At 46.6% G+C, this 21925-nt stretch overlaps 1 protein-coding gene across 5 annotated transcripts in view; it reads right to left on the reverse strand.

The window, feature by feature from the left end:
* ANKRD17 (ankyrin repeat domain 17) overlaps positions 1-21925 on the reverse strand; it is a 69094-nt gene that overhangs the window by 16829 nt on the left and 30340 nt on the right. For 4 of the 5 annotated variants that reach the window (XM_038134313.1, XM_038134312.1, XM_038134314.1 and 1 more), the window contains exons 2-15: positions 17392-17545; positions 16645-16801; positions 15210-15357; positions 14798-14945; positions 13489-13722; positions 12553-12647; positions 9387-9624; positions 9018-9209; positions 8543-8652; positions 7741-7828; positions 7063-7190; positions 6509-6652; positions 5848-5950; positions 3572-4327 (exon numbers count right to left, since the gene is read on the reverse strand). In XM_038134313.1, coding sequence (XP_037990241.1) covers positions 3572-4327; positions 5848-5950; positions 6509-6652; positions 7063-7190; positions 7741-7828; positions 8543-8652; positions 9018-9209; positions 9387-9624; positions 12553-12647; positions 13489-13722; positions 14798-14945; positions 15210-15357; positions 16645-16801; positions 17392-17545 — 2695 coding nt within the window. The remainder of the gene's footprint in view (positions 1-3571; positions 4328-5847; positions 5951-6508; positions 6653-7062; positions 7191-7740; positions 7829-8542; positions 8653-9017; positions 9210-9386; positions 9625-12552; positions 12648-13488; positions 13723-14797; positions 14946-15209; positions 15358-16644; positions 16802-17391; positions 17546-21925) is intronic. The other variant, XM_038134317.1, reaches the window with a different exon arrangement.

A 21925-nucleotide genomic window follows, 5' to 3' on the forward strand; every position in this document is an offset into this window, starting at 1 on the left:
TGGACAGACTTTTTATGGCGCCCAAACAAATATATTCAAAGTTTTCAATAACCCAAAAAGTTTTCACAGCAGTCTGGAGCACAGAGAGAAGTAACCAACTTGATTCTACACCCTAAACACACTGACAGTCAAAATATGTATGTCTGCACTCTGCTCCTTGCCCTGCTCCAATGGCCTAGTGGCAAAGTGAACTCAAGGCTGTACTTCACCATGGAGACATCATTATCTCATGCCTGAGATAACCAAGTCAGGTCACTATTGGAATATTTCAGTATATACGTGACCTGGTACAGGAGCACCTACACCTTAGTCAAGCTTCTTGGTCAGAAGACATCACCAAGCGCTGTTTGACCACTCCAGTTGCAGTCTTGGGCATTTGCTGGGCTATCAGACAATCAGTTTTGTGCTTAGTGATATTTGAAACAGACCTGCTCTTTATATGGATTTTCTTCTGGCCATCCCTCAACTCTCTCTTAGCTTGAATGAAGAGAAGACACCCTCAGAGGAGCTACCTCCTCGCCCATGCCCACTGGCCTCACCAGAGTGACAGGCCCTTGTAATCCCACTTCTCCACACGTGGCCATCACATGTCCCACAAATGCTGTCCTGCTGTGGGCACAGCATTGGCCTTATGCACTCATTCCTAGTCTCCTGTAATGTCAACAGCAGACAGATAAAAACTGTTCCACATTACACGGCAATGAGGCAAGATGAGGGACGGAAGAAAAAAATACTTTACAAGAGATGTGTGAGACATCTCAGCTTTTTCCAGCTGGTTTCAAGCCAGCTCTACAGGCTTGTTCCACATCAGTTCCTCCTCTGCCCCCAATTTCTCTGTAGTATCCTCGGTTATTACAAACCATGTTTGTGCCACACAGGATTAAAATCACTCTAGAGCACTTGAGATGCAGAACGTGCCTCGGACTGTAACAGTGCAAGTTATGTTCTGAATTCCAACACCACCACTGGGCTGCTGCTGTGCAAGAAGGGCTCCACGGGTGAAGCCTGAGAACCACGGCACACCTGCAGTCTTGGTGGTTATTAGTTAAGAGTGTGCAAGGCAGCCTAAGGCAGGTCAGCCCCACGTGAAACCAGCTCCTGCTCGGGTCCCAAGTGAGACACAACCTGATTTTCCTGAGATGCTGGCACTCTACTGCTATTTTTTTTCAGTATTGAGTCTCTGTGAAAAGCTTACAGCTTGCTTTCTGATGTTTTAATTTAGACAGCTGCACTTCCAACTGACTCAACCCACAAGGTAGCTTCCAGGAATGCATTTTATCAAGTGCTTCAAGATTCCTGAAGTTCTCTGCGAAGCTCTGCGGCTGGACATAATCCTTGGAATAGTTCCTACTTTGTAAAAAGCCCGCTATTAAAAACAAGGTGGTTTTTCTCCTTAGATCTTTATCACACCACTTAACAGATGCCATGTTTCCATACAAGCCTTACATAACTAATCCTAAAAAATACTTCTTTTTGCGAGCCTCACAGCAAGCAAAAAACTTGCCTGACATCTGAAGCTCAAGAGCAAACCTTTGGCTTGTCCTCAATTCCAGCAGGGTCATAAAGGAGCCCAAAGGAAACAATTAAGTGTTACTTACTACTTAGCCATTGTTTTCAACTAATTAAGCACAGAGATGCACATTAAATCAAGTTTGCATAGTCAAGGTGAAGCTTCATTTCTGCAACTGGTGCTGTAAACACAGCTCTGCAATGGAACTAAACTCAAGGCATCTCTGAAACAAGATTTTAAATCTGTAAGAATACTCTAGAAGCTTCTCTTAAAGCAGCACATGGAGTTAGTGACCACATACTTAGTGGCTACCCTAATGTTCTCTGTTACACTGAGCCCATTTCAGCTCTACATTAAACTGTGATATGGGGACTCACTACAGGCTGGCTCTGAAGTTCTACACTCAGGCCTGTGTCTGTTCTTGCTTAAAAAAACACCCTATAATCAGGCACTTGACAGAACAAGAATTCAGACTTCAGATTCAGACCTGCTAACAAGTGGGGCTGAGCAGAACCAAAATATTGCCTCCATTTCACACTGGAAATACCTGACTGCGCAAAAAGGCACGCACAGGCATCGGGGTATGCGGCAGGTGACCTGGAATCACACCCGCTCAAGATGTGACATGCAGCTAAACACAGGTGCCAACATCCCAACTCCAGGGTCAACTCGTATTTAAACACAACTCGAGTGCATTGCACAGATTCTTTCTAAGTTACCAGCAACTGCAATCATCCCAGCTTTTAAATTCATGTTATCCTGTACCCCAGCAGTTCCACGAGACAAACTGTCACTGCCAGTGCATGCTATATGTCATTATTTCTACTTTTCCATGCATACATTCATGGTTTTTATCCACTTCCAATCTTTACACCTAGGCTTCAATTCTAACACGCGATTTCCAGCAAAGAAGTTTCTGTCACCTTGAATGAAGCTTTGCGTGGACACAAGGTCACTCTCACCTCACAAGTGGTGTTCCAAGTGCTTTAACAAGCCACCACCTGGTAGTTTCAATCGGTTACCACACCTTCCACTGACTCTGTACCACTGCTGTGCTCTAACTCCGGCAGCACATGCAGGACCACCTCTGGGCTCACACCTTCCTGGAGACCTCCTTCCTCTGGCACACATCCCTCATCCTAACAGCTTTGCAAAGCACACTTGTTCAGATGGACAGCACTCATAAAAATGACAGTGCATGGCCTTAACCAAGAGCATCTCGGTACTTTTTCATCAAGTGACCTTTTTTTAAGACTCTGTCCTACCAGTTCATCTGTGCTCAGCTCAGCTAAGGGGTATTTCAATGACTGCTTTAGCATGGAAAGGGTTCAGATGAAGCACAGCTGAGTGAGGTGTAAACTAAAACAACAGTGACAACTGGCATTTAAAACCTGCTCCATTCTCCTGTTTCACTGCTTAAGGCCTTAGAGCATTCATGTCACTGGGCAAAGAATTCTCCCAAGCGATGACAAGAATTGGGTAAGGCTAAACATGTTTTCTGCTGGCAGCCATTTTTATGAGATGCTTCAGAAAGTCATAGGATTATCGCCCTGTTTCCCCAGCAGAAATAAAAGCTTCCAATAAGTAGACTACATATGGCCACCTGGAGCAGCTCTTATTCTCAAGATAAACTCGCAGGTGCCTCACATTTTTTAGGCTAGTTGTGGTGCTGCAGCTGCTCAGCCTACTGCAAGTCAGCTCTCAGCTAGTTCAAAGTATTACCCACTACATCATGGTGCTACTCCTGAGCTACCATCAGGCCAAAACGGATCTGCCACATGAACTCTAACACATCCCAAACTATGACGAGTCAAAAATGCCACTGCAGCATACCAACCTGACCAACAGGCACCGCTCAGCTCACCCTGCGAACTGAAAAGTTAAAAGCTAGTTTTCCCAGCTCCTCACGACAGGGATCAGAGGACGAGTGGTGCTTGCCGTAGAGCTCGTGGGAATACACAAACACACACACACACACACACACACACATATAAAAAGAAGTGGACATACCCTCGACTGGTCAAGCAAATATTATACCTGCTCGTAACAATGTAAACCCACCTGCCATGATGTCATCCAGCGTGTCATTGAGCGTCTGAGCAGGGCTGGCTACCATTAACCCTTGCTGTGTTTCTGTCAGTATTCCTTGCCCCAGCCCTGCTAGTTGTGCTTGGCCCAGCACTGGCTGTCCAACTATAACACCTTGCAGTTCTGTAAGATTTGCGATGGACCCTGGAGGTAAGGAACCTGCTGCCAGAGGCAAAGCTTGTGGCATGGCCAGAGGCTGAACTGGTGCAAAACCCGTCTGCGCAGCAGCTTGCTGAGGGTCATCTTTGAGCAAGATGGGGTCCACTTGCTGCAATCGTGCATAGTCTCCCTCTGAGAGTTGTTCTCCTACCCCAACGGGAGTCAGTAGTCCCAGATGCTGGCAAGACTGTTGCTGCTGCTGCTGCTGGAGCTGAATTCTTTGCGCCTTTACCTCTAGATATTGCTTTTTGAGCTGCTGCTGAGTTTTCAGCTGTAACTCTCGCTCCACTTTCTGCAGTTCCTCCAAAATCTTTTGTTTCTTCTGAATTTGCTCCTCTCTCGTTTTGTTCAGCTCCTCAATCTTCTCTTTGGTGAGCTGGTCAGCGTGTGCCAATTCCAGGGACTGCAGCTGAGCGTTCTTCTCTATGGCTTCTTTTATCCTCTGCTCCAGCTCTGTCAACTTGCCCTGAGCCTCTTCTACAATGCTCTCTGGAGACTGATTGGTGATGTAACCCTGTACATCCTGGTTGTTTGCTGGCAAATGACTGCTGGACTTTTGTTTAGAAGCAGCTGTGTGAAAAAGAAACCCCCTCAGAACCAATGGAAGTGCATACCAACGGCATCCTCATTACAGAGCTACCGCTGGGCCGCCGCGCGGCCGGCTACGCGCGGGGCACGGCACCCGCGGCAGGTCAGCGCGTCCCGAAGGCCCTCGGAGAACACCTGCCCATGGGTACCCAGCAGTCAGACTGCACTTTAACAGGCCACGCTACTGCACATGCATCCCGCACAGCCCTGCGCTACGGTGACACGTCTACTCCAGCAGTCGGTACGCTTTTGCCAAGGGAAGCGATTGTCTCGAGCCGCTGCTACCGAGTGCTGCTACAAGGAAACTGGGAACAAAAAGCAAGGAAATGCTGTCTCTTTACTTGGTGTTTTGCGTCTGGTATGGTGCTGGGACGTAAACGTATGCTCACGGCCCTGAAAGCGCAGCCCAAGGGACGCAAAAACATCTCTAGGACTGGGACTAGGCCACCGGCTTTGCAACCGACTCGGTACCCTTTAACAAGCGCTAGGCTCTCTACAACTAGGCGTCCTTTCGCTCCAGGTATCCAGCTTTGCTCAGGTGACAAAGAGTGCCAGAACCCAGGACTGTCATTTAGATTTAGCAGGACCTAACAGGGTGTCTTTAGCCACTAGGTTTTATCCATAGCAGACACGATTTTGCCTGTGTCAAAGCTCGGCTCTCTGTCCAGGCAAGGCAAATATTTCAGCCTTCCTGCAAGAACAAGCGATGGACTAATCCAACTGGTGTTTTATGCAGAAGTCCCCAGTAACACAGCTGACATGCTCTGCCATACCAGGTGGAGAAGCAACAATCGGTTAATTTTGAAGGGCGAAAGGCAAATCAAAACTCAGGATCTGAGGCAGTGGAGGTGCCCAGTTTCTTCCAGCCATCCTCGCTGTATCTCCAGAACAATACAAGTGTACACACAGGATTAATTTTAGGACATGCACGCCTGTATTTGCTACTGCTGATGCTTGATAAAAATTGGTTTTTGACGAGAATTCTCAAGTACAGAAAGCATTAAGTGTCAAAATGGCGAGAGCAAAATAGATGCAAATTTAGTCCTAGGAGGACCTGAGCCACATCAGACTAAAGATTTTACTGCACAAGAAATTCCGCCTTCAATCCAATTAGTCAAACCCACTCCCAGACTATTACCCTAAGGAAACGCAAGTTACCAAATCAACTGTGATATGGAGATTAACATGGGTTTTGCAACTTCCATTCTCCAATTTCTATAGACTTCTGGGTAACATTTTGCATTAGTTCAGTGTGTCAGACTAGAGATTTTAACATATTTACTTAGGCAGATTTCTTGACACTTTATGATTACAGGCTTAGATGACTGATACTTGGTGGATAAGCAAATCCTTCAAAAAATAATTAAAAAAAAATCAAAATTGCAGTTTCCTTGACTGAATCCATAAACACTCTTCATAGGAGCTACTCTGCTACAAGTGCAAGCCTCTATCTTCTGCCTAGGAAGGATATTTAGAAAGTAAGCTGCAGAACTACGACTGACCTTTATTTCTGATGGGAAGGGTTGTGGCGACATTAGCAGGGGGTTTGTCGGGCTCCTGGGGTGGGACGACCATGGGCAGCGCCTGCACTGGTACTCGAGGAGCCTAAAACGTCGGATACTAAGAGATTACTTTTCTCATACTCTCTGCTAGTTACAGTTCAACAGAAGGTAAGCAAAATCTGTTAGAAAAATAGACTTTGATGGTGACTAAGAACATTCAATACGGTTTTTAATATGCTGAATTCAGTAATTAACACCTGGAGATCATGTCATCTCCACGTACTTAGCATTTTTAACCTAAAAAATTACTTGCTGAACTATACCCAGCATGGTACAGTGCTGTACTATAGTACAGCAAATACAAGCCACAATGGGCTATAAATTCAATTCTGTAGAGTTTCATTCAAGCAGATCTTTGCACTTGCTGGTTTTGTCCACCTTTGGTGTTTTTTTCCAGCAATATTTAGAGAACAGTAAGAATGATGAGAGCACTAAAACAAAATGTTCACAAGTCTTCCCCACTTCCTTTACAGCTTTAAGTAATTCTGAGTGTGCTCACCTACAGTTTGTGATAGGACATGACTGACTCTTCTCTCACCTTTAAACTCTCTAGTAAGCAAGTGCAAAAAACCCCTGCAGATCATGAGCCCGGGAATCTTACCCTGTTTAGGTCATGGGATGGTGGGGTCAGCTGAGTGGCGTCGGGTGGAGGAGCAGAAAGCAAGTTGTTTGGGTAATCTAGAAGGTAACAAACCACGCTGGTGTGACCGCCTTTGGCTGCCTCGATCAGCATGGTCGATCCGTCCTGAGAGGGAAAGATCACACAGTCAGAAAAGAGCATCACGGAAACAGCACTGCAGCATTTCGGGACACACAACACACGACCCATGTGACTGCTTTCTGCTCTAGTAAAGACTCCATCTCCACAAGTTCACATCTAAACTTAACGACCTGGTGAAGTATATTTTTAAAAAGTACTTTAAAATTCCTTCCTCTTCCACAATCAGCACTTTACAACTGGAAGGCAGCCTCTATAGTCATGATGATCAAGAGACGTGCACTAACTCCAACAGCACGCACACGAGCAGAACACCTGCTTGTGCAAACTTCCATTCAAATCATCACAGGCTGGGCGAGTTGTAGAGAACACAAAAGGAGAAAATGCAGCTGGGCGTCCTTAGTTTTAGAGGAAAATGAGGCAGGTGAGGGACAAACCTTGAGTCTGTGTGTGGGATCAGCACCATGAGCGAGCAGTAGCTCCACCACTGCCAAGTGACCTCCGGCACAGGCCAGCGACAGCACTGTGTGATCGTTGTTCGCTGTGGTCCTGTTCACATTTGCTCCTGCACAAACACAAGGGCAAACATCAGCTGAAACTGACCTCAACTGGGGCACCTCTATCAAATCTAACACCATGAACTGCTCTGCAATCTACACAGGGACAACTCCGTCCTGCCACATGTCCTACTCCATGCAAGGCAGGGACAAGCAAAACTCATGAGAATCAGCCCAGGAGAGGGAAAATGGAAATTCCCGGTTTGTACTGAAACATCAAGCAAGCTATAGTCAAAATCTGGAAACCAATAGGCACTTGGAGCTCAACTGCCAAGGACAGTGCTCCAAAGCTGCACCATGGGGCACGGAGACCCCAGGGATCCCTACTACTGCTGCTTTTACTAGGAATTACTGACTGAAATACACTATTTTACAATTACACACAGTTCCACTAATCTCAGCAGAAAGCACAGGCAATCATTACACGCCTAGTTGGAGAATCAATTGCCTACTTGAGCTAGGATATTTAAAACAAATCCAAGGAAGTTACACTAAGCTCTGACATGTTCTTAAAGTATTTCAAATGTCAGGAAAATGCAAACCATTCCACACTCTTACCTTTGCTAATCAAGAACTGAACAGTGCAAACATGACCTGCCCTGGCAGCTTTCATGAGAGGGGTTCTTCCACCTTCTGATTCATGCTCCTAGAGCAGATAAAGAAAGGCTTCAAAATCCAAAGTGGCATACGAAAGAAGGCAAGCCAGCCTCCTGGATTTTTGAATGGAAAGGTGCTAGACATGGAACATCCTTCTCTAGTGTTTCACAAACTCAGCCAAAAATATTTAGCTAATGTTTGAACTGAGGCTATCTTGAATGCACATGAACTATTCACCCCTGTCTCTGCACAGGTGTGACTCCTGCACAAAAAGCATTCAAGGCACATTCAGGGGATTTCAGTTAAACAGGACATCTTCTGACATGTTTAACATCACTTTTTGATGACACAGTGGTGCACAAGCCTACTGAAAAGTAAAAATCAGTTTACCTCCATCATCTTAATTCCATTACAGCACACCAAACAGACTGTCAGCTATCTGATGCATAAGGAACAGAACAGATTTGCAGGTACAAGGACTAACCCAGAATCAGCTCAATAATTTGAAGCTGAATATGGTGTCAAAAGATTGAAATCCCCTATTTTCCTGTCCAGACGACCTTGAATGGCTTGCAAATGCTTTAGACATCAATCACCAGAGGACTGTAACTGACCTCAGCACTCGAGGGTAATCTAACAGCCCAAAATACATGACAGAGCGTGTAAATTTTCAGCAACAAACACAGAAAGAAAGAGAAAGAACATCAGATGCTGATAATTTAATATCCTACTTAGATTTTTTTAAGGAAGGTAAACGACTTACCAGATCTGCACCTGCCTGAAGTAAGACATCTGCTACATCGGTGTGGCCATTTTCACAGGCGTACGTCAGTGCCGTGTCACCTGTTGCTGTTGTTGCGTGCACGTTAGCCCCTGAAACAGAAAGGACAAAACCTTGTAGGCTTTATGACGGGCATTACAGAAAACATACAAGCCACCACCATCTTTACAGGATCAAACAGCAAATGAAACTTCCCCCTTCCAATCCAGCATCTATTAAAACTGATAACCTGATCGTACCCTAGAGGAATAAAAACAAACTGCAAACTAGCTCCAAACAAGTTTACATCAACTCAATCTTCAAAAGCTAAATCAGAGTCCAACCAGTAAATTACTTTGGGCTTCAAGACCTTCCCTTCAACTTCTAGAAGCTGCTAAAGAAAATGTAATGAATATCATAAAAAGTACTTTTCTCTTAGATTAAGCCTTTACAAAAGTGTAAGGAAATTACTCCATACCCGCAGCTAATAAATATTTAACCAGCTCCAAATGCCCCTCTTGAGCAGCCTCCATCAAAGGTGTGGAACAGCCGAGCTCTATGTCAGCTCCTGCTTTAATGAGAAAATCGGCCACCTCCAAAAACCCTCCGCAGCAAGCCAGGGTTAACGCTGTTTCTTGCGTCTCCTCCGTCTGAGCGTTGATGTTTGCTCCTTCAAACAACACAAAACACCCGTTACAGAAGGCAGGATCAGCACACAAACCACTTGCACACGCACAAGGCATCTTATCACCAAAGAGAACAAAAACCACAGCAGCTGGGAGCCTCTGGCCCAACACACGCAGCCGCCTGCCGAGCTGCAGCCCGCACCAGGCCCCGCAGCAGTTACCTTGCCCAAGTAACAGCGCCACCATCTCCTCGTGGCCTTCTCGAGCTGCCTCCATCAGCGGCGTGTATCCCTCGTCATTGACCTCTTCCAAGTTAGCCCCACGTTCAATCAGCAAAGCTGCCAGCTCCACGTGCCCGCCACAGGCCGCCAGAGTCAGCGGAGACTCGAAGGAGTCCGCAGGCATGTTCACCTGAGCCCCGCTGTCCAGAAGCAATCTTGCCACTTCCACGTGACCATCCTGGAAAGGCAAAAAAAATCAAGATCACAAGACTGAGCAAATGGAAAAACTGCTTTTCTCCACGGCTTTGTCACAGACCCAAATTCCCTCAAAATAGGCAAAAAGCAATGAGGGAGTAAGAGGAGTCCAAAAACATAATGAGCAGTTTTTCTGCATATTTTCCCTAAGTATTTGGATAAAGCAAAAGACCTCCTACTGAACCTGTAGAAATGCTGAGCAGGTTTTACTGAGTATGTGCTGTGAACCTCACATCAGACCTCTCTCTCAGCAGTGTAAGCAACAAGCTGGACAACTTTGTATCAGACTCCAGGTGTTTGGGGATCAACTTGAGGCAGGGGGGAACTCCAAAATAAAGCCCAGAAAGTCAACAGGGAGAGCCCGCCACTATTTTAGAAGCTGGTCTCCTCCACAAGAACAATAGAGAGATTCTTTTGCTTCCTCCCTTTCTTCAGAAGCAGCCATGCACACTGAGCTGGCTGGCCTCGTGGCTCCTGCAAAACTATTTCACTGCTCAATTTCACAGCAGAGTCAAGACTTACTTTCTCCTTCCAAGACAAAAGCCAAAATCAGACCACTTATCAGGGGCTCCTTACACATCCCAGGAGCCACCCACCCGAGCAACAGCTTTCCCTTGGCAGGATTCCGGCAGGGTTTTCCAGACATTGTGATCATGCTGTCAAACCCCTTCTACCAAAAGGCAGCGCCTAAGTTTGCTTTCTTCCTTGAAAAAACACTTCAGCATAGGATCTCCATCATATTTTCAGTATTCCATGAAGTCAGGAACTATTTGAAGTGGCTTTTCAGCTCCATGTTTACACTGGAGGCCTGACAGTGACACATCCAATTGCCATTCCATGCTGCTTTGTTCAGACAGAAGCAGAGCCTGGCTGGGTCGCTGCGCTCCAACAACAGCAAGAACTCTCCAGGCTGGTTTTCTCCATGAGGAGATGGCCACCATTCCAACTTGGAAGAACCATAATCTGACAAACAGAACACCGGAGGGCTGCAGCAAATAAACAGCCACCCACCAGGAACACCAGGCATTCCCCAGGTTGTCACTGAATGAGGTAAGTACACCTTGATGTCAGATTAATTCCTAAGAGGCAGCAAATCTCATCCACAGCCATCCTTGCCAAGATGGAAACCACAACTCCAAAAAGCTCTTTTCCAGACAAAACACCAAACTGTATCTGACATTTTTCCGCTTCATTTTCTCAAGTGTTTCATACCTTATTCTGATATCCAGGGAGCAAAGCACGGCTTCCTCTCGGAAAAATATCTAGGACATTAACTAGGACATATTCACCTTTTACATGAAATGACAGTACTATTTTAGGGAAAAACTCCAAGCCTCCATAAAGAATCTTTCCTCAGGGAAATGCAGAGAGGTGCCTCATCCATCAGGCTCTGGCAAGACAGCTAACTGCTCACCCCTGCCCCACCATGAGGATGGCACGACGCAGCACCTAGGCTTGCTTCAAAGCTTCCTATGTGGGCCAAGCAGCCTGCAGGAGAACTGCTGGAGCTCCACCACACAAGGGAGCTGGATCCACGTTTTAATAAACCCCGCAGTGGGGTGGGGCTGCTGAGCTCTCCTGCAACAGCCAGGAAAAGCCTTCCAACTGCTAAGGGATCAGGAAAAGTCACCTGAGCAACCTTCACAAGAGCACCAGCTGCATTTTTAAGATGAAGCTCTGTGGGCACCAGTCCTTTAGTGAGAAGAAACACCAACTAGATAACCCTGCTTTTTGCTCCCACAAGGCGAGTGCCATTGTCCAACACCTCCTGTGCATTCAATCAGTATTAAGTGCTGTCTGAAAAAACTCTCAGGCACAAGTCTTGCTGAATGCACAAGGCTGCAGAAAGGTTTAAAGCTGCACTGGCTATGCCACAGATAGACAATTCTGTGAGGACGCATTCAAGCTCAAAGCTCTTCCAGAGAAGGAAGTTTTCTTGTGCCACTGAAGAGCAGTAACTGTTTCTGCACAAAGAACATGCTGAGATGGAAGTCCTTGCTCTGCTTCATTTCACACTGCAAGGTTTTTAAATACTGCTAGAAAAAGCTGCTCCTTCTCTCGTCAGCAGAGCTGAAGGTATGAGACTCTCAACTATCTGGCAGCTCTGAGCACCAGCGTGGAACTGCCTCCCTAGTAAGAGCTTCCTGCAGAAATAAGGGAGAAGGATTTTCTTCCTACTGCTCAGTAATTTTAAACAAAAAATTAGGTCTTAACATCTCTGTGGGTCTGATGGAATTTTTTTAGTCTATTAGAAGAGTTAAAAGGGTAGAAGAGAATGACAAGGAAAGGAAGGCTTGATGCATAGCTCCACCACAAAAACATCCTGATGAGAAGGCAACTGCAACATCACACAAGGTCATTTTACCATCAACTCCCAGGAACTGGCTGCAAGGCCATGGCCAAGGATATTCATGTGGCTGCTCTAGTGAGATTTCAGGGTGAGATAAAGGACAGCTCGAGTTCTGTTTACCTACGTGACTTTCTTTGCAACAACTTTCAAGAAGTATAATGGTTTCTGTTAATCATTCCCCTATCTGAAACCATTAACTTCTTTCAACAGACACAACTGGCCGATTTTAGAACCACTGCAGTTGTTTCAGGGAAGGGCAGACTAAACGGGGATTTACTGCCCTCTTCTACAGCCACAGGTTCATAGTGTGACATCACACAAGGCTCATGCCATGAAAATCCCAACACATGAGGAATCGGTTTGGAGAGGAGGATAAAAAGAAAATTTAAGACATGAATACTCAGTTTAACAGTAAAGTTAACTTCCCAAGAAGCCAACAAGAGAAGCAAAACATCACAGTTAGATTCTGTACCAGAAGGAGACTCAAAGGAACCACTTTCTCCATCTTCAGCAATAAAAGAGAGCTCACAGACCTCATTGCCCAAGGCTTACGTCTCTTACCATGCACGCCTCCATGAGAGCAGTGTGCATCTCATCTGTCTTGTGCTCCTGGTCTGCACCAGCTTCCAGCAAAAACCTCACCATTTCCAGATGGCCTGTATGGAAAAAATAGTTAACAGAAGGAAATTGCTTGAGAAAGTGCATTTCAACACTCATAGTGTTCTAAAGCACATAATGAAGGTCATGGATTTCCATGTTACAACATAACGAGTCCACCCTGGAAAGGTGTGTTTGTATCTCTGCCATCTGTGTGCACAGCAGCTGATCAGCGTAGCTGGTAAAAAATATAAATCAAAGATGAAGACCAAATTCTACACAGGTGCCACACAAGTACCTCTGCTACCAACATCAACTACCCCATGATGGCAAGGGCCTAATAAAACATGCCCTAAAGTGACTATAACAGCAGCTGCTGGGCTGTAGGAACAGATTTTGCCTCTTAATTAAACATCTTCCTCCCTTTCTGGGGTGCTGCAATTTTGCTGCCTAATGCTCTAAGGGAGGAAGCAAAGGCCTGCTGTCCTCAGCACTAACACCTAAAAGGCAAGGTCCTAAACCTTCCATGATGTGCCAGTGCCAAGTCCTTTAAAATGAAATATTTGCTGTATTTAAGCAGAAGTACCTGGCATAATACAGCTGTACTACAGGAAGTTTAGCTTACTTATTCTGTAATATAACACATGAGCTCCTTGTCTCTTCATTTGTTTAACAGAGCCTCTTCTAAATAATCATACCTCAGAGCAAAGGTTTAGATCTTGATACTCAGACGCTGCGCACAGATGATTTTGCATATGGCACAGGCGTGCTGTGTGGCACCAGAGCCAGGACAAGAGCAGCGCAGGGGCTGCTCACACCCTTTGAGTTCCCCTGGTGGTGGGCAGCAAGGCTGGAGGAGTCCACGCCGGCCCCGACCCCTGCGCACACGGGTTCGGGTACCTTTGTAGCAAGCCAGCGTCAGCGCGCTCTCCTTGAACTCATTGGAATGCGTGTTGATGCCCGCTCCGTTCTCCAGCAGCACCCTGGCCACCTCCACGTGGCCGGCGCTGCCGGCCTCCATCAGCGGCGTGTGGCCGTTCTCGTTGTGGTCCTCGATGCTGGCGCCCGACTCCAGCAGCACCTTCACAACATCCACGTAGCCCCCGGCACAGGCGTACGTCAGGGCTGTGTTGCCTTAAGGCAGGGAGAACAAGGGTTGGGAACGGAACCTGACGGCCTTCCTTCACCACAACTTGGATGCTCCAGTCCATCCCTTTTACCCGATACCTGACGGAACAGGGCTTTTCAGGCTACAGATGAAGAACTACGGGGAGGGGGAAATCAGTCATGGCCTCAAGCAGCTCGGTGCTGACAGACTGAGGACCTCCTTGTGCCTGCACTGCACCTCTCTTCCCATTCCTAGCCCAGCCTCTGTCCCAGAGCCCCAGCCATTTTCCTGTTCATCAGCAGGGGCACACGATGCTGTAAGAATGAAAGCTCAAAAGCAGGAGTAGAATGAACTGCTGCTTCTGAACCAAGTCTTAAACACCCACAAGGGGCTGGATCCAAAATGTTCTTAGTCTTTACAAGGAAAGGAAAACAACTTCAGTGGAAAAAATACAAAGACGTGGATCTGCACACAACAGTCAAAGAATCTGCCTCTGTAAAAGACACCTTGAGAAAAGCCCAAGGTCAAGGCTGCAATGCCACTGAGAAAACTACTTCACTGAAGAAAATATTTAAAAAATAAATAAGGTGTCTTCTGGTACCCCCCTCTCCCGCTCACTCAGGGTGAGCTCACCTATTCCTCAGTTACTGCTGACTACACACCAGCTCTCCACTTCCAGGCTACAAAAACTTACAAGATTTCCCAATATGGCCACTTCAGTACAAATGGCTAGCAAATTACCGTGGGAAGGGCAGGCCCTCTTCTCACTTTTCCCCTTGGCTTTCCTGACCTGCCATCAAATAACTTTTCCACGTGCACGCAAACTCAACAAACTGTGCTCAAAATGTGACAACAAATCCTGTGTACTCAAACACCTTCCAGTTACTAACTGACCCTATCCACCTTTCTGTGTCTCCATAATACTTGATCTGCATCCAACAATATTTCTGAGTTCCACTTAGAAAAGACAATTTAAATGGCAAAACCACAAGGAAGCATTCGGCCGTGCTGGGCTGAGAGCCACTGCTCCCAAACTTCCACGCCAAGTTGCCTGCACAGAGCAAATGCCAGCTGTGCAGGGGTTCCCAACAGCCCCTTTACCTGTGGATGACTGTGCGTTCACATCAGCACCGTGAGCTAGCAGCAGCTTGACAATTTTGACGTGCCCGCCATTGGCAGCAGCCATCAGAGGCGTGATGTCTCCCTTGATTCCCCGGTCCTCCACATTGGCATGCATTGCCAGGAGAACCTGCCGAGAGACACCGATCAACAGCACGGAGTGACAAACCCTGCCCCTGCACCTTCACCCCAGTGCTGGCTGAGCAACCCTGGCGGAAAATGGGCGCCCAGAATGCATTAGCAAACACTGAGTGCATGTGTGAGACTCGTCTGCCATGAGCTGCCATTTCTCAGTACCTTAACACCCCCTCTCGGGCGCACAAAATGCTAATAGACTGATTTAACATTTCTTTATGTACCGCACACACACGGTACAAAGAGCCAGGAAACCAACCTGTGCAAGCTCATAATATCCTGCTGAGCAGGCCAAACAAAGGAGGCTTTCCCCTTCTTCCGTGTGCTCGTTCACACTGCGGCCTTCAATGAGCAACTTCCGCACGGCATTCACATCTCCTTCGGAACAAGCCTCGGCCAAGCTGCGGCTGACAAGGGGGAGAGCATTCAGAGTGGAAATGGACCGTGCCTCAGCTCCAGTGTGCCATGAGGACACAGTCAGCAGAAAAGCAAACACGAGCTAAAAACCTGCCAACTGCTAATTAAAGAAGTGCCGGTTTTACACTTGAGGTTTCCCAGCTAACTTGGCTGAAAATTAAGTCCATATCCACTCCTGCTATTAATTTTTCAGAGAAGTTTACAAGAGAAATAGATGCAGGATATCCCAGCACCAGAGGACATAGAAATCACCTGTCAATCTTGAGAAATCTTTATTTGTTCAGCACTGCAATTATTAATAAAACTCAAACAAATCACCCACATCAGTCTTCTCCTGTAGGAAGCTTAACCACTTCCCTTCTCTGCTGTACTGAAAAATACCAGGATCTTGCAACCAGACATAATTTTACTTCGTGGAGAATTAATTCTGAAATATGCTTCTTCACTACATGTTGGCCTTTTTTTTCATTTCCAAGAACCTCTGTTCCTATAACAACTTTGGCAACTACCACCATTCCCAAGAAAGAGGTGCAGAGGAGAAGAGGGGATGCACACAGAAGAGAAGCAGACATAACCCAAAATTATACTGCTCTTCATGCTGTTCCTACAGCAAGAAATCTTTCTTTGGAGTCACTCTGTACAGAAGGAATAAACTTCTGACTAGCACAGCACCATTTGGTTGTCCCTCCTAACACTGTTTCCACTGCACTGAAGCCTTATGGCCTGGAAGGAAACCTCCTTCTTCTTTCCCTTCTGAATACCCCAGTAAAACAAAATTGCAAATGTAAAGCCACAAAGTCCAGTACAAGAGCAGCAACTCCCTGGCTGAGGCGACACTGACCACTATGGAGCTCCAGTCCCTCAAGGCTGTTTCCCTTCCTCAATTAAAAAGCCACTCTGAAGTTCCCTAGAAGATTTTTTTAAATCTGAAATCTTGTTTCACGCTATCACTGAATGACCCATGTGGGGATTTGCAACTGTTTGGAACAGTTCTAAGGCCCATACCATAGAAGAGCTTAGAAATGTTTCTACAGCTGGTCACGACAAACTCCTCAGAGCGTCATTCCGTAATTCTAAGCAGCATGAATTGCTTCACCCTCTACTGCAAGACCTGCCAGTCCACAACTATTTAAGCAGGAGCAGCAAAGGTGATAAGTTGGCAGCAATTCCACTTGAGTAAGAGTTTCATCATCCCCTCAGCGCAAGGGCTAGAACAAGAAAAACCGCTTCTAGAAGGAGCAAAGGGCTGAGAGGCTCCGGGACAAAAGCCGCCTTACTTGTCCGTCTGCCCCGCATTGGCCGTGCTCTCCGCTCTCATCCGGGTCAGCGCGGCGGCAGCTTCATCCAACGCGCAGCTGACCGACGAGGTCAGCCTGCGGAGCACCTCGGGGTCTGCAAAGGCTTTGCCATCCGCCGTCGACAGCTTCCCTATTCCTGTTCCAATCCGCGGCCGACGGGGAGGGGACGCGTGCCGGCAAAGGAGAGAACGCACAAGTCGTGAAATTCAGCTTATGAGATCTGTCGGCAGGAACGTGCCAAGCACAATCAACCGCAGCTCCCAAAACCATGGGTTTGACTGTTCACAACACTGATTAAAGGCTGCACGTGACTGAAACCCTCCAATCCACAGAAGGAATCGGTTTTCAGCTACTGAAACTACTTAATATGAGCAACTATTAAAGCTCTTCACACAGCAACTACTACAAAATAAAACCCATTGAGCATTTCAGGGCTTGACATAATGGCGCACGCCAAAGTCAGGGGTCAATTTTGACTCGGGCTTTTAGAACGCCAACACCGCAGAAATCTGATTGGAAACATCTTCGTGGGAAATTCTGATTTTCTAAACCTTGCAATACTCCAAAATGAACTTCTTTCTCTTCCGTGACACCCTCGCCAAATCCACCCTGCTGTGCATTTTGCAGCTGTAACGCGCTCCTATGGATTAGCCTTACGCAAGCGGTGCCAGGGTGGACTCCTGTGAGGGCTTTGGGGTTAAACCTGTACGGGACACGAGGACTTACCCGCAGCTTCAAGTAAAGCTTCTAATCTCGCCTGGGTTTCGGGATCTACTGTTCTCAGGTCAGCACCATCAGCAGTACTTGACAGCAGCAATTTAGAAGCTGTTTCCAACATAGGGTTTTCGAGATCATCCTGATCCAAGATAAATGATTCCACCTGAAAAGTAACAAACCTGGTTTAAGAATGACAGAACTGACCAAAATAGACCTAAACCAGAAAAAACCTACAGCTGAAGTTATTATTTAAGCACTTTATTTTTAAGTACTTTGTTGGCTTCAGGTATCTCACTTCGGGTCTGTGATCTCCTAATCCAACATCCAAAAAAAAGAACCACATGGACAAGCAACACCTTCCACGTAATATCACCGCCACTATAAAATTACTTTATGTCACAGCATGTTTCTCAAGAAAACATGTTCTTAAACTTGATCTATAGAATATGCAACTGTTTATCTGCCTTTTTTTAAATACGAGATGCTGAGTTGTCAGAATTCTTCTCTAGACCCTACTTTTCTGTGCTGGCCATCTGTTTCTGCTGTGAAATAGGCAGAAATTAGGAATGAGATGAGTGCTGTAGAGAAGAAAGCCCAAATACTTAAAACTTAAGTATTTATATTATAATTAAGTATAATACTTAATAATTTGCATTATCCTGCCTGCTAGAGGACAACTGGGGCAAGTAGTTCAGAGAAGACGCTTCTCTGAGAGTTCCATGAGCTCACTCCAGAGCCTGTGAACTAGTCACTGAAACAATTATCAAATTAAAAGACCAAGTTAAACATTCCCCTATAAAGCTCAACAGCTTCCAAAATTCCCAGTTTCAAAACCCAAACCCCAATCCAGAATCAGAATCCATTTAAATACCAGTCTGCCCACCGGAGACATCACATGTGGCACCCCTACAACAATTAAAAACTGCAGTCACCTCTGGATAAAAGCAGCCACTGTCTGCATACGTTTCCACACGGAATATACCTCGTTGAAACAGAAAATTATTTTATTCTTAAGCTTCATTTGTGTCTCCAAACTTTCAAAGCAGTCCCATGAGCATCACAAGTTCAGATTCCTGCAGATAAATTCCCCAAGAATCCATCTATGTGGGCAGACAAACCAGAAGAGCAAGCAGGTCATCTAAGGACTCCTGGAAGGTCCCTCCAGCCTCCCATCCATTCTCTTGTCACAAGCGGGGAGCTCACGCAACTTGTGCCTTCCGTCTCCCACTCAACACTTCCAGGACACGCTCAGCTCAACCCAAATCCCTTGTTTGCTGAGGAAGGCCGGCTGAGCACTACTTCCCCATTTTCTTCATTTTATCCCTTCAACACCACCACTGAGAAACAAAGCCTCTGGCCAGCTCTTGGCAATACACACACACACATCTCAAGGGCACCTCTAAAGGCTCCCTCTGCTCTTTTGCAGCCACTCTGCCCCTCCTCCTCCAAATCTGGGAACACCAAGCTGAAAGGGAGGACTCGCAGCTTCAGACCCAAGCGGCTCTGATGCCAAGAGCGGGACAGCCCAGCAGCACCGCGCGTCCCTCCTCAGCAGCGCTCCCTCCACACGCACACAGGCTGCTCCCTCCAGTTTGGCAAACTGGTGAAGGCAACTCCAAGTTCCCTCCCCGGCCCTCAGGAACCCTGCCTTGCCGGGGTCCCCTGCCCATCACGGCTCTCTGCACCCACACCGATATTTTAGGCCTGTTGCGGTTCATCTGAGGACTCGCCGTTCATCTCCTTCCAGAGGACAGCCAGCCTGCTGCGGCAAGACAGAGGAACCGCTGCGCTGCTCAGGAGCCAAGCGACAGATTTCACCCCTGGAAAGGCAAACTCCGGAGCCGTGGAAGGATTCTTGGCTCGCCCAACTCGTGCAAAAGCCCAACTGCTCAGACTAACTGAAAAAAACCTCCTCCAAGCGAAATAATGAACAGCTGGTCGTGGTTCCTCCTAACACTATGAAATATTTGCTAAGAAGCAAGTCAAAATAGGAAAACTACTCTCCCCCACACATCTCCTCTCCCCAAAATTAGGTCTTTCATGCAGTTTAAGTTTCAGATGGAAAAATCCTCCCATGTTCCTTCCAGCTAAGAACATGTGCATGGTGTGATGAAATAAACAAGCCAAGGAGAGCAGGGAGAAGCAGAAATCCACCCACAAACAGCACAGCACCGAGACTCCCATGAGGGACCAGGAGAAAACATCCTCACAATAAAGTTTGGGGAATGTTTATATTATGTGCTGTCACTGAAAACATTTCAGAACAGTACCAAGAAATTAACTAATTGCAAAAACACTCAACACTATTTTTTAATATTAAATACAGAGTAAAAATCTTTTCTATTGTAAGGTAGAAGAGATCCACCTTCAGCCTGCAGAACTTCTCATCTCCTCTGCAGTTTCAAAACTGTTATTCTACCTACAGGGTTTCATTACAGTCTTGTATTTTCAGTTTTTCTACACAACACCAAGTACCAGACAGGGACAGTAATAAAGACATGGTGTACCAAAGCAGAGAATTAAACCCTATTTTGGTAGCAGGGAAAATTCTACTTCTGCTTCTCAGAAAATGCTGCCTTGTCCGCAGAAGCTACAAACGAAGACAAAGCATTTCCATGTACCAGGTCAAGTAAACAGACATTTCCTTTAAAGGGCTTCAGACCTATTTTATTTCCCTCGACTAAAAAAAGTGCAGAATAGCATACCAATGCTCCACCTTACATATCAGAATATTTCATCTGCATGCTCCGTCAGCATTCCTCCAATCCAACAATACTCTGACATAACCCAATTGTTCAGGGCCCCAGCATCAGCCCTTTCACAGGATTTCTCCTACCCTCTCATCCTGCAGTAAGAATCTCATGTTCTGTCCTGGCCTAGGTTTACTTAGCTCAAAACCATTTTTAGGATATTTGACACCTCTACTACCAAAAAGGTGCCAGGAGAACAAAACTCCCAACTCAAAGAGGACTCCTGTCTGCACAACCTGAAGACAGCCCTGCAAGATGCCAGCATGACTGACAAACACCAAATCCTGAACGTGCATTTGAACAAATGCCAGGTTAGGACAGGAAGACAAAGCACACCTGAGTTGCCCTAGCTGGTGTGGCTCTGCCCCCACATGGTGCTGAATCAGAGACAGAACTCAGCTCTTGATGCCAACTCTGACTTCATCCATCTCTCTGCATCCAGCCACCCACCCACAGAACTGCCACCAGCACAGACCCCACTGCAGACCAAGCCTCCACATCACCTCACACCCATGTAAACTAAGGTCAAAGAACCAACTTCCTCTCAAGAGTTCCCTCGCAGTAAGAAGACACAACACAACCCCAAGTAATTACACACACATAAAAAACCCAAACAAACAACTCTCTAGCATTAAGGACTTGAAGAAAAGCTTTGGGTTATCTACTGATTTCAAATTTGCTGCTTTTAAGGCTTAACATGGATTAGCATCTTCCTGATTTTACACCAGGCCAAGGAGGGAAGGAGAAGGGAAAATACATCCCACCTACAAACAACTGTCTCTTCACATCATCTCCTCCTAGGAGGAAGAAATGCAGTACCCAACACCAAGCAGCTCCTCAGAACCACACCATCAACTAGGGTACCAGCTAGGCAAAGTACCAAAATGAGTACACAATGCCTAATTAACATCACAAGCTAAAATGACAGCGACTCCAACCTTACTCCCAGCCGAAGGACCTTCCACCAGGTTCAACGACCTGAGAGCTTTAAAATGAGCTCAACTATCAGAATATAACTGCCTGTCAAACACTCGCTTTAGGAACAAGGCAGCAAAGACTTGGTTTCCAGCACCCACCACCCTCACTGCAAACGCCACAAGCTCCATTTTTTATCCATCTCATCATGCATGGCTCTGCTCATTCACAGAGCATCTCTAGCCTTCGGTTACCACTGAGTTACTGCTTTTCCTAAATGACATCTTTGCTGTAAGAACAACCCGAAAGCACTGAGAAAAAGGAAATGTTCCCCTTCCCATCTCAGGTTCCCTGTCTGATTCCAAGAGCCCATTTTGCGGGTCCCATTCCCTGCTCCCTCTCCTTCAGGCCATCCCGCATGCACGCAGAGCTTCCAGCACTTACCCAGAGCAAGCACTCTGTCTAGACTACAGAAGCTCAAATGGTGTCTGTAACGCACCATGCGGAGGCAGAGCGGCAGCGAGTGCCCAAATGGCACATTGGGCACTCAGTGTCATCAGCCAGCCAAGCCCTCGCTCAGAAGAAGCCGAGAGGCACCTGGGGACAATCACCCAGTGCCATCCCCCTGGAAGCTGCCTTTCAGCCATTTGTAAGACAGCGGGGTCTCTTGGTGACAGGCTCAGAGCATCAGTGCAGAGCCCCTGCAGCAGCACCAAGGAAGCAGGGCACTGCAGTGAAGTTTCTGGCAGCCCGGCTGCACACAGCAGCTCTGCACGGCTGTGAAACACCAAGTTGGGCTCATTAACCTAACAGGATTTACTTTTTAAGCTTCAGTGTTTTTAAGCACCATAATATAAACCAGCAGCACCTGAAATTGC

The sequence above is a fragment of the Motacilla alba genome, chromosome 4 (assembly GCF_015832195.1).
Source record: "Motacilla alba alba isolate MOTALB_02 chromosome 4, Motacilla_alba_V1.0_pri, whole genome shotgun sequence".
Classification (NCBI taxonomy): Eukaryota; Metazoa; Chordata; class Aves; order Passeriformes; family Motacillidae; genus Motacilla; species Motacilla alba.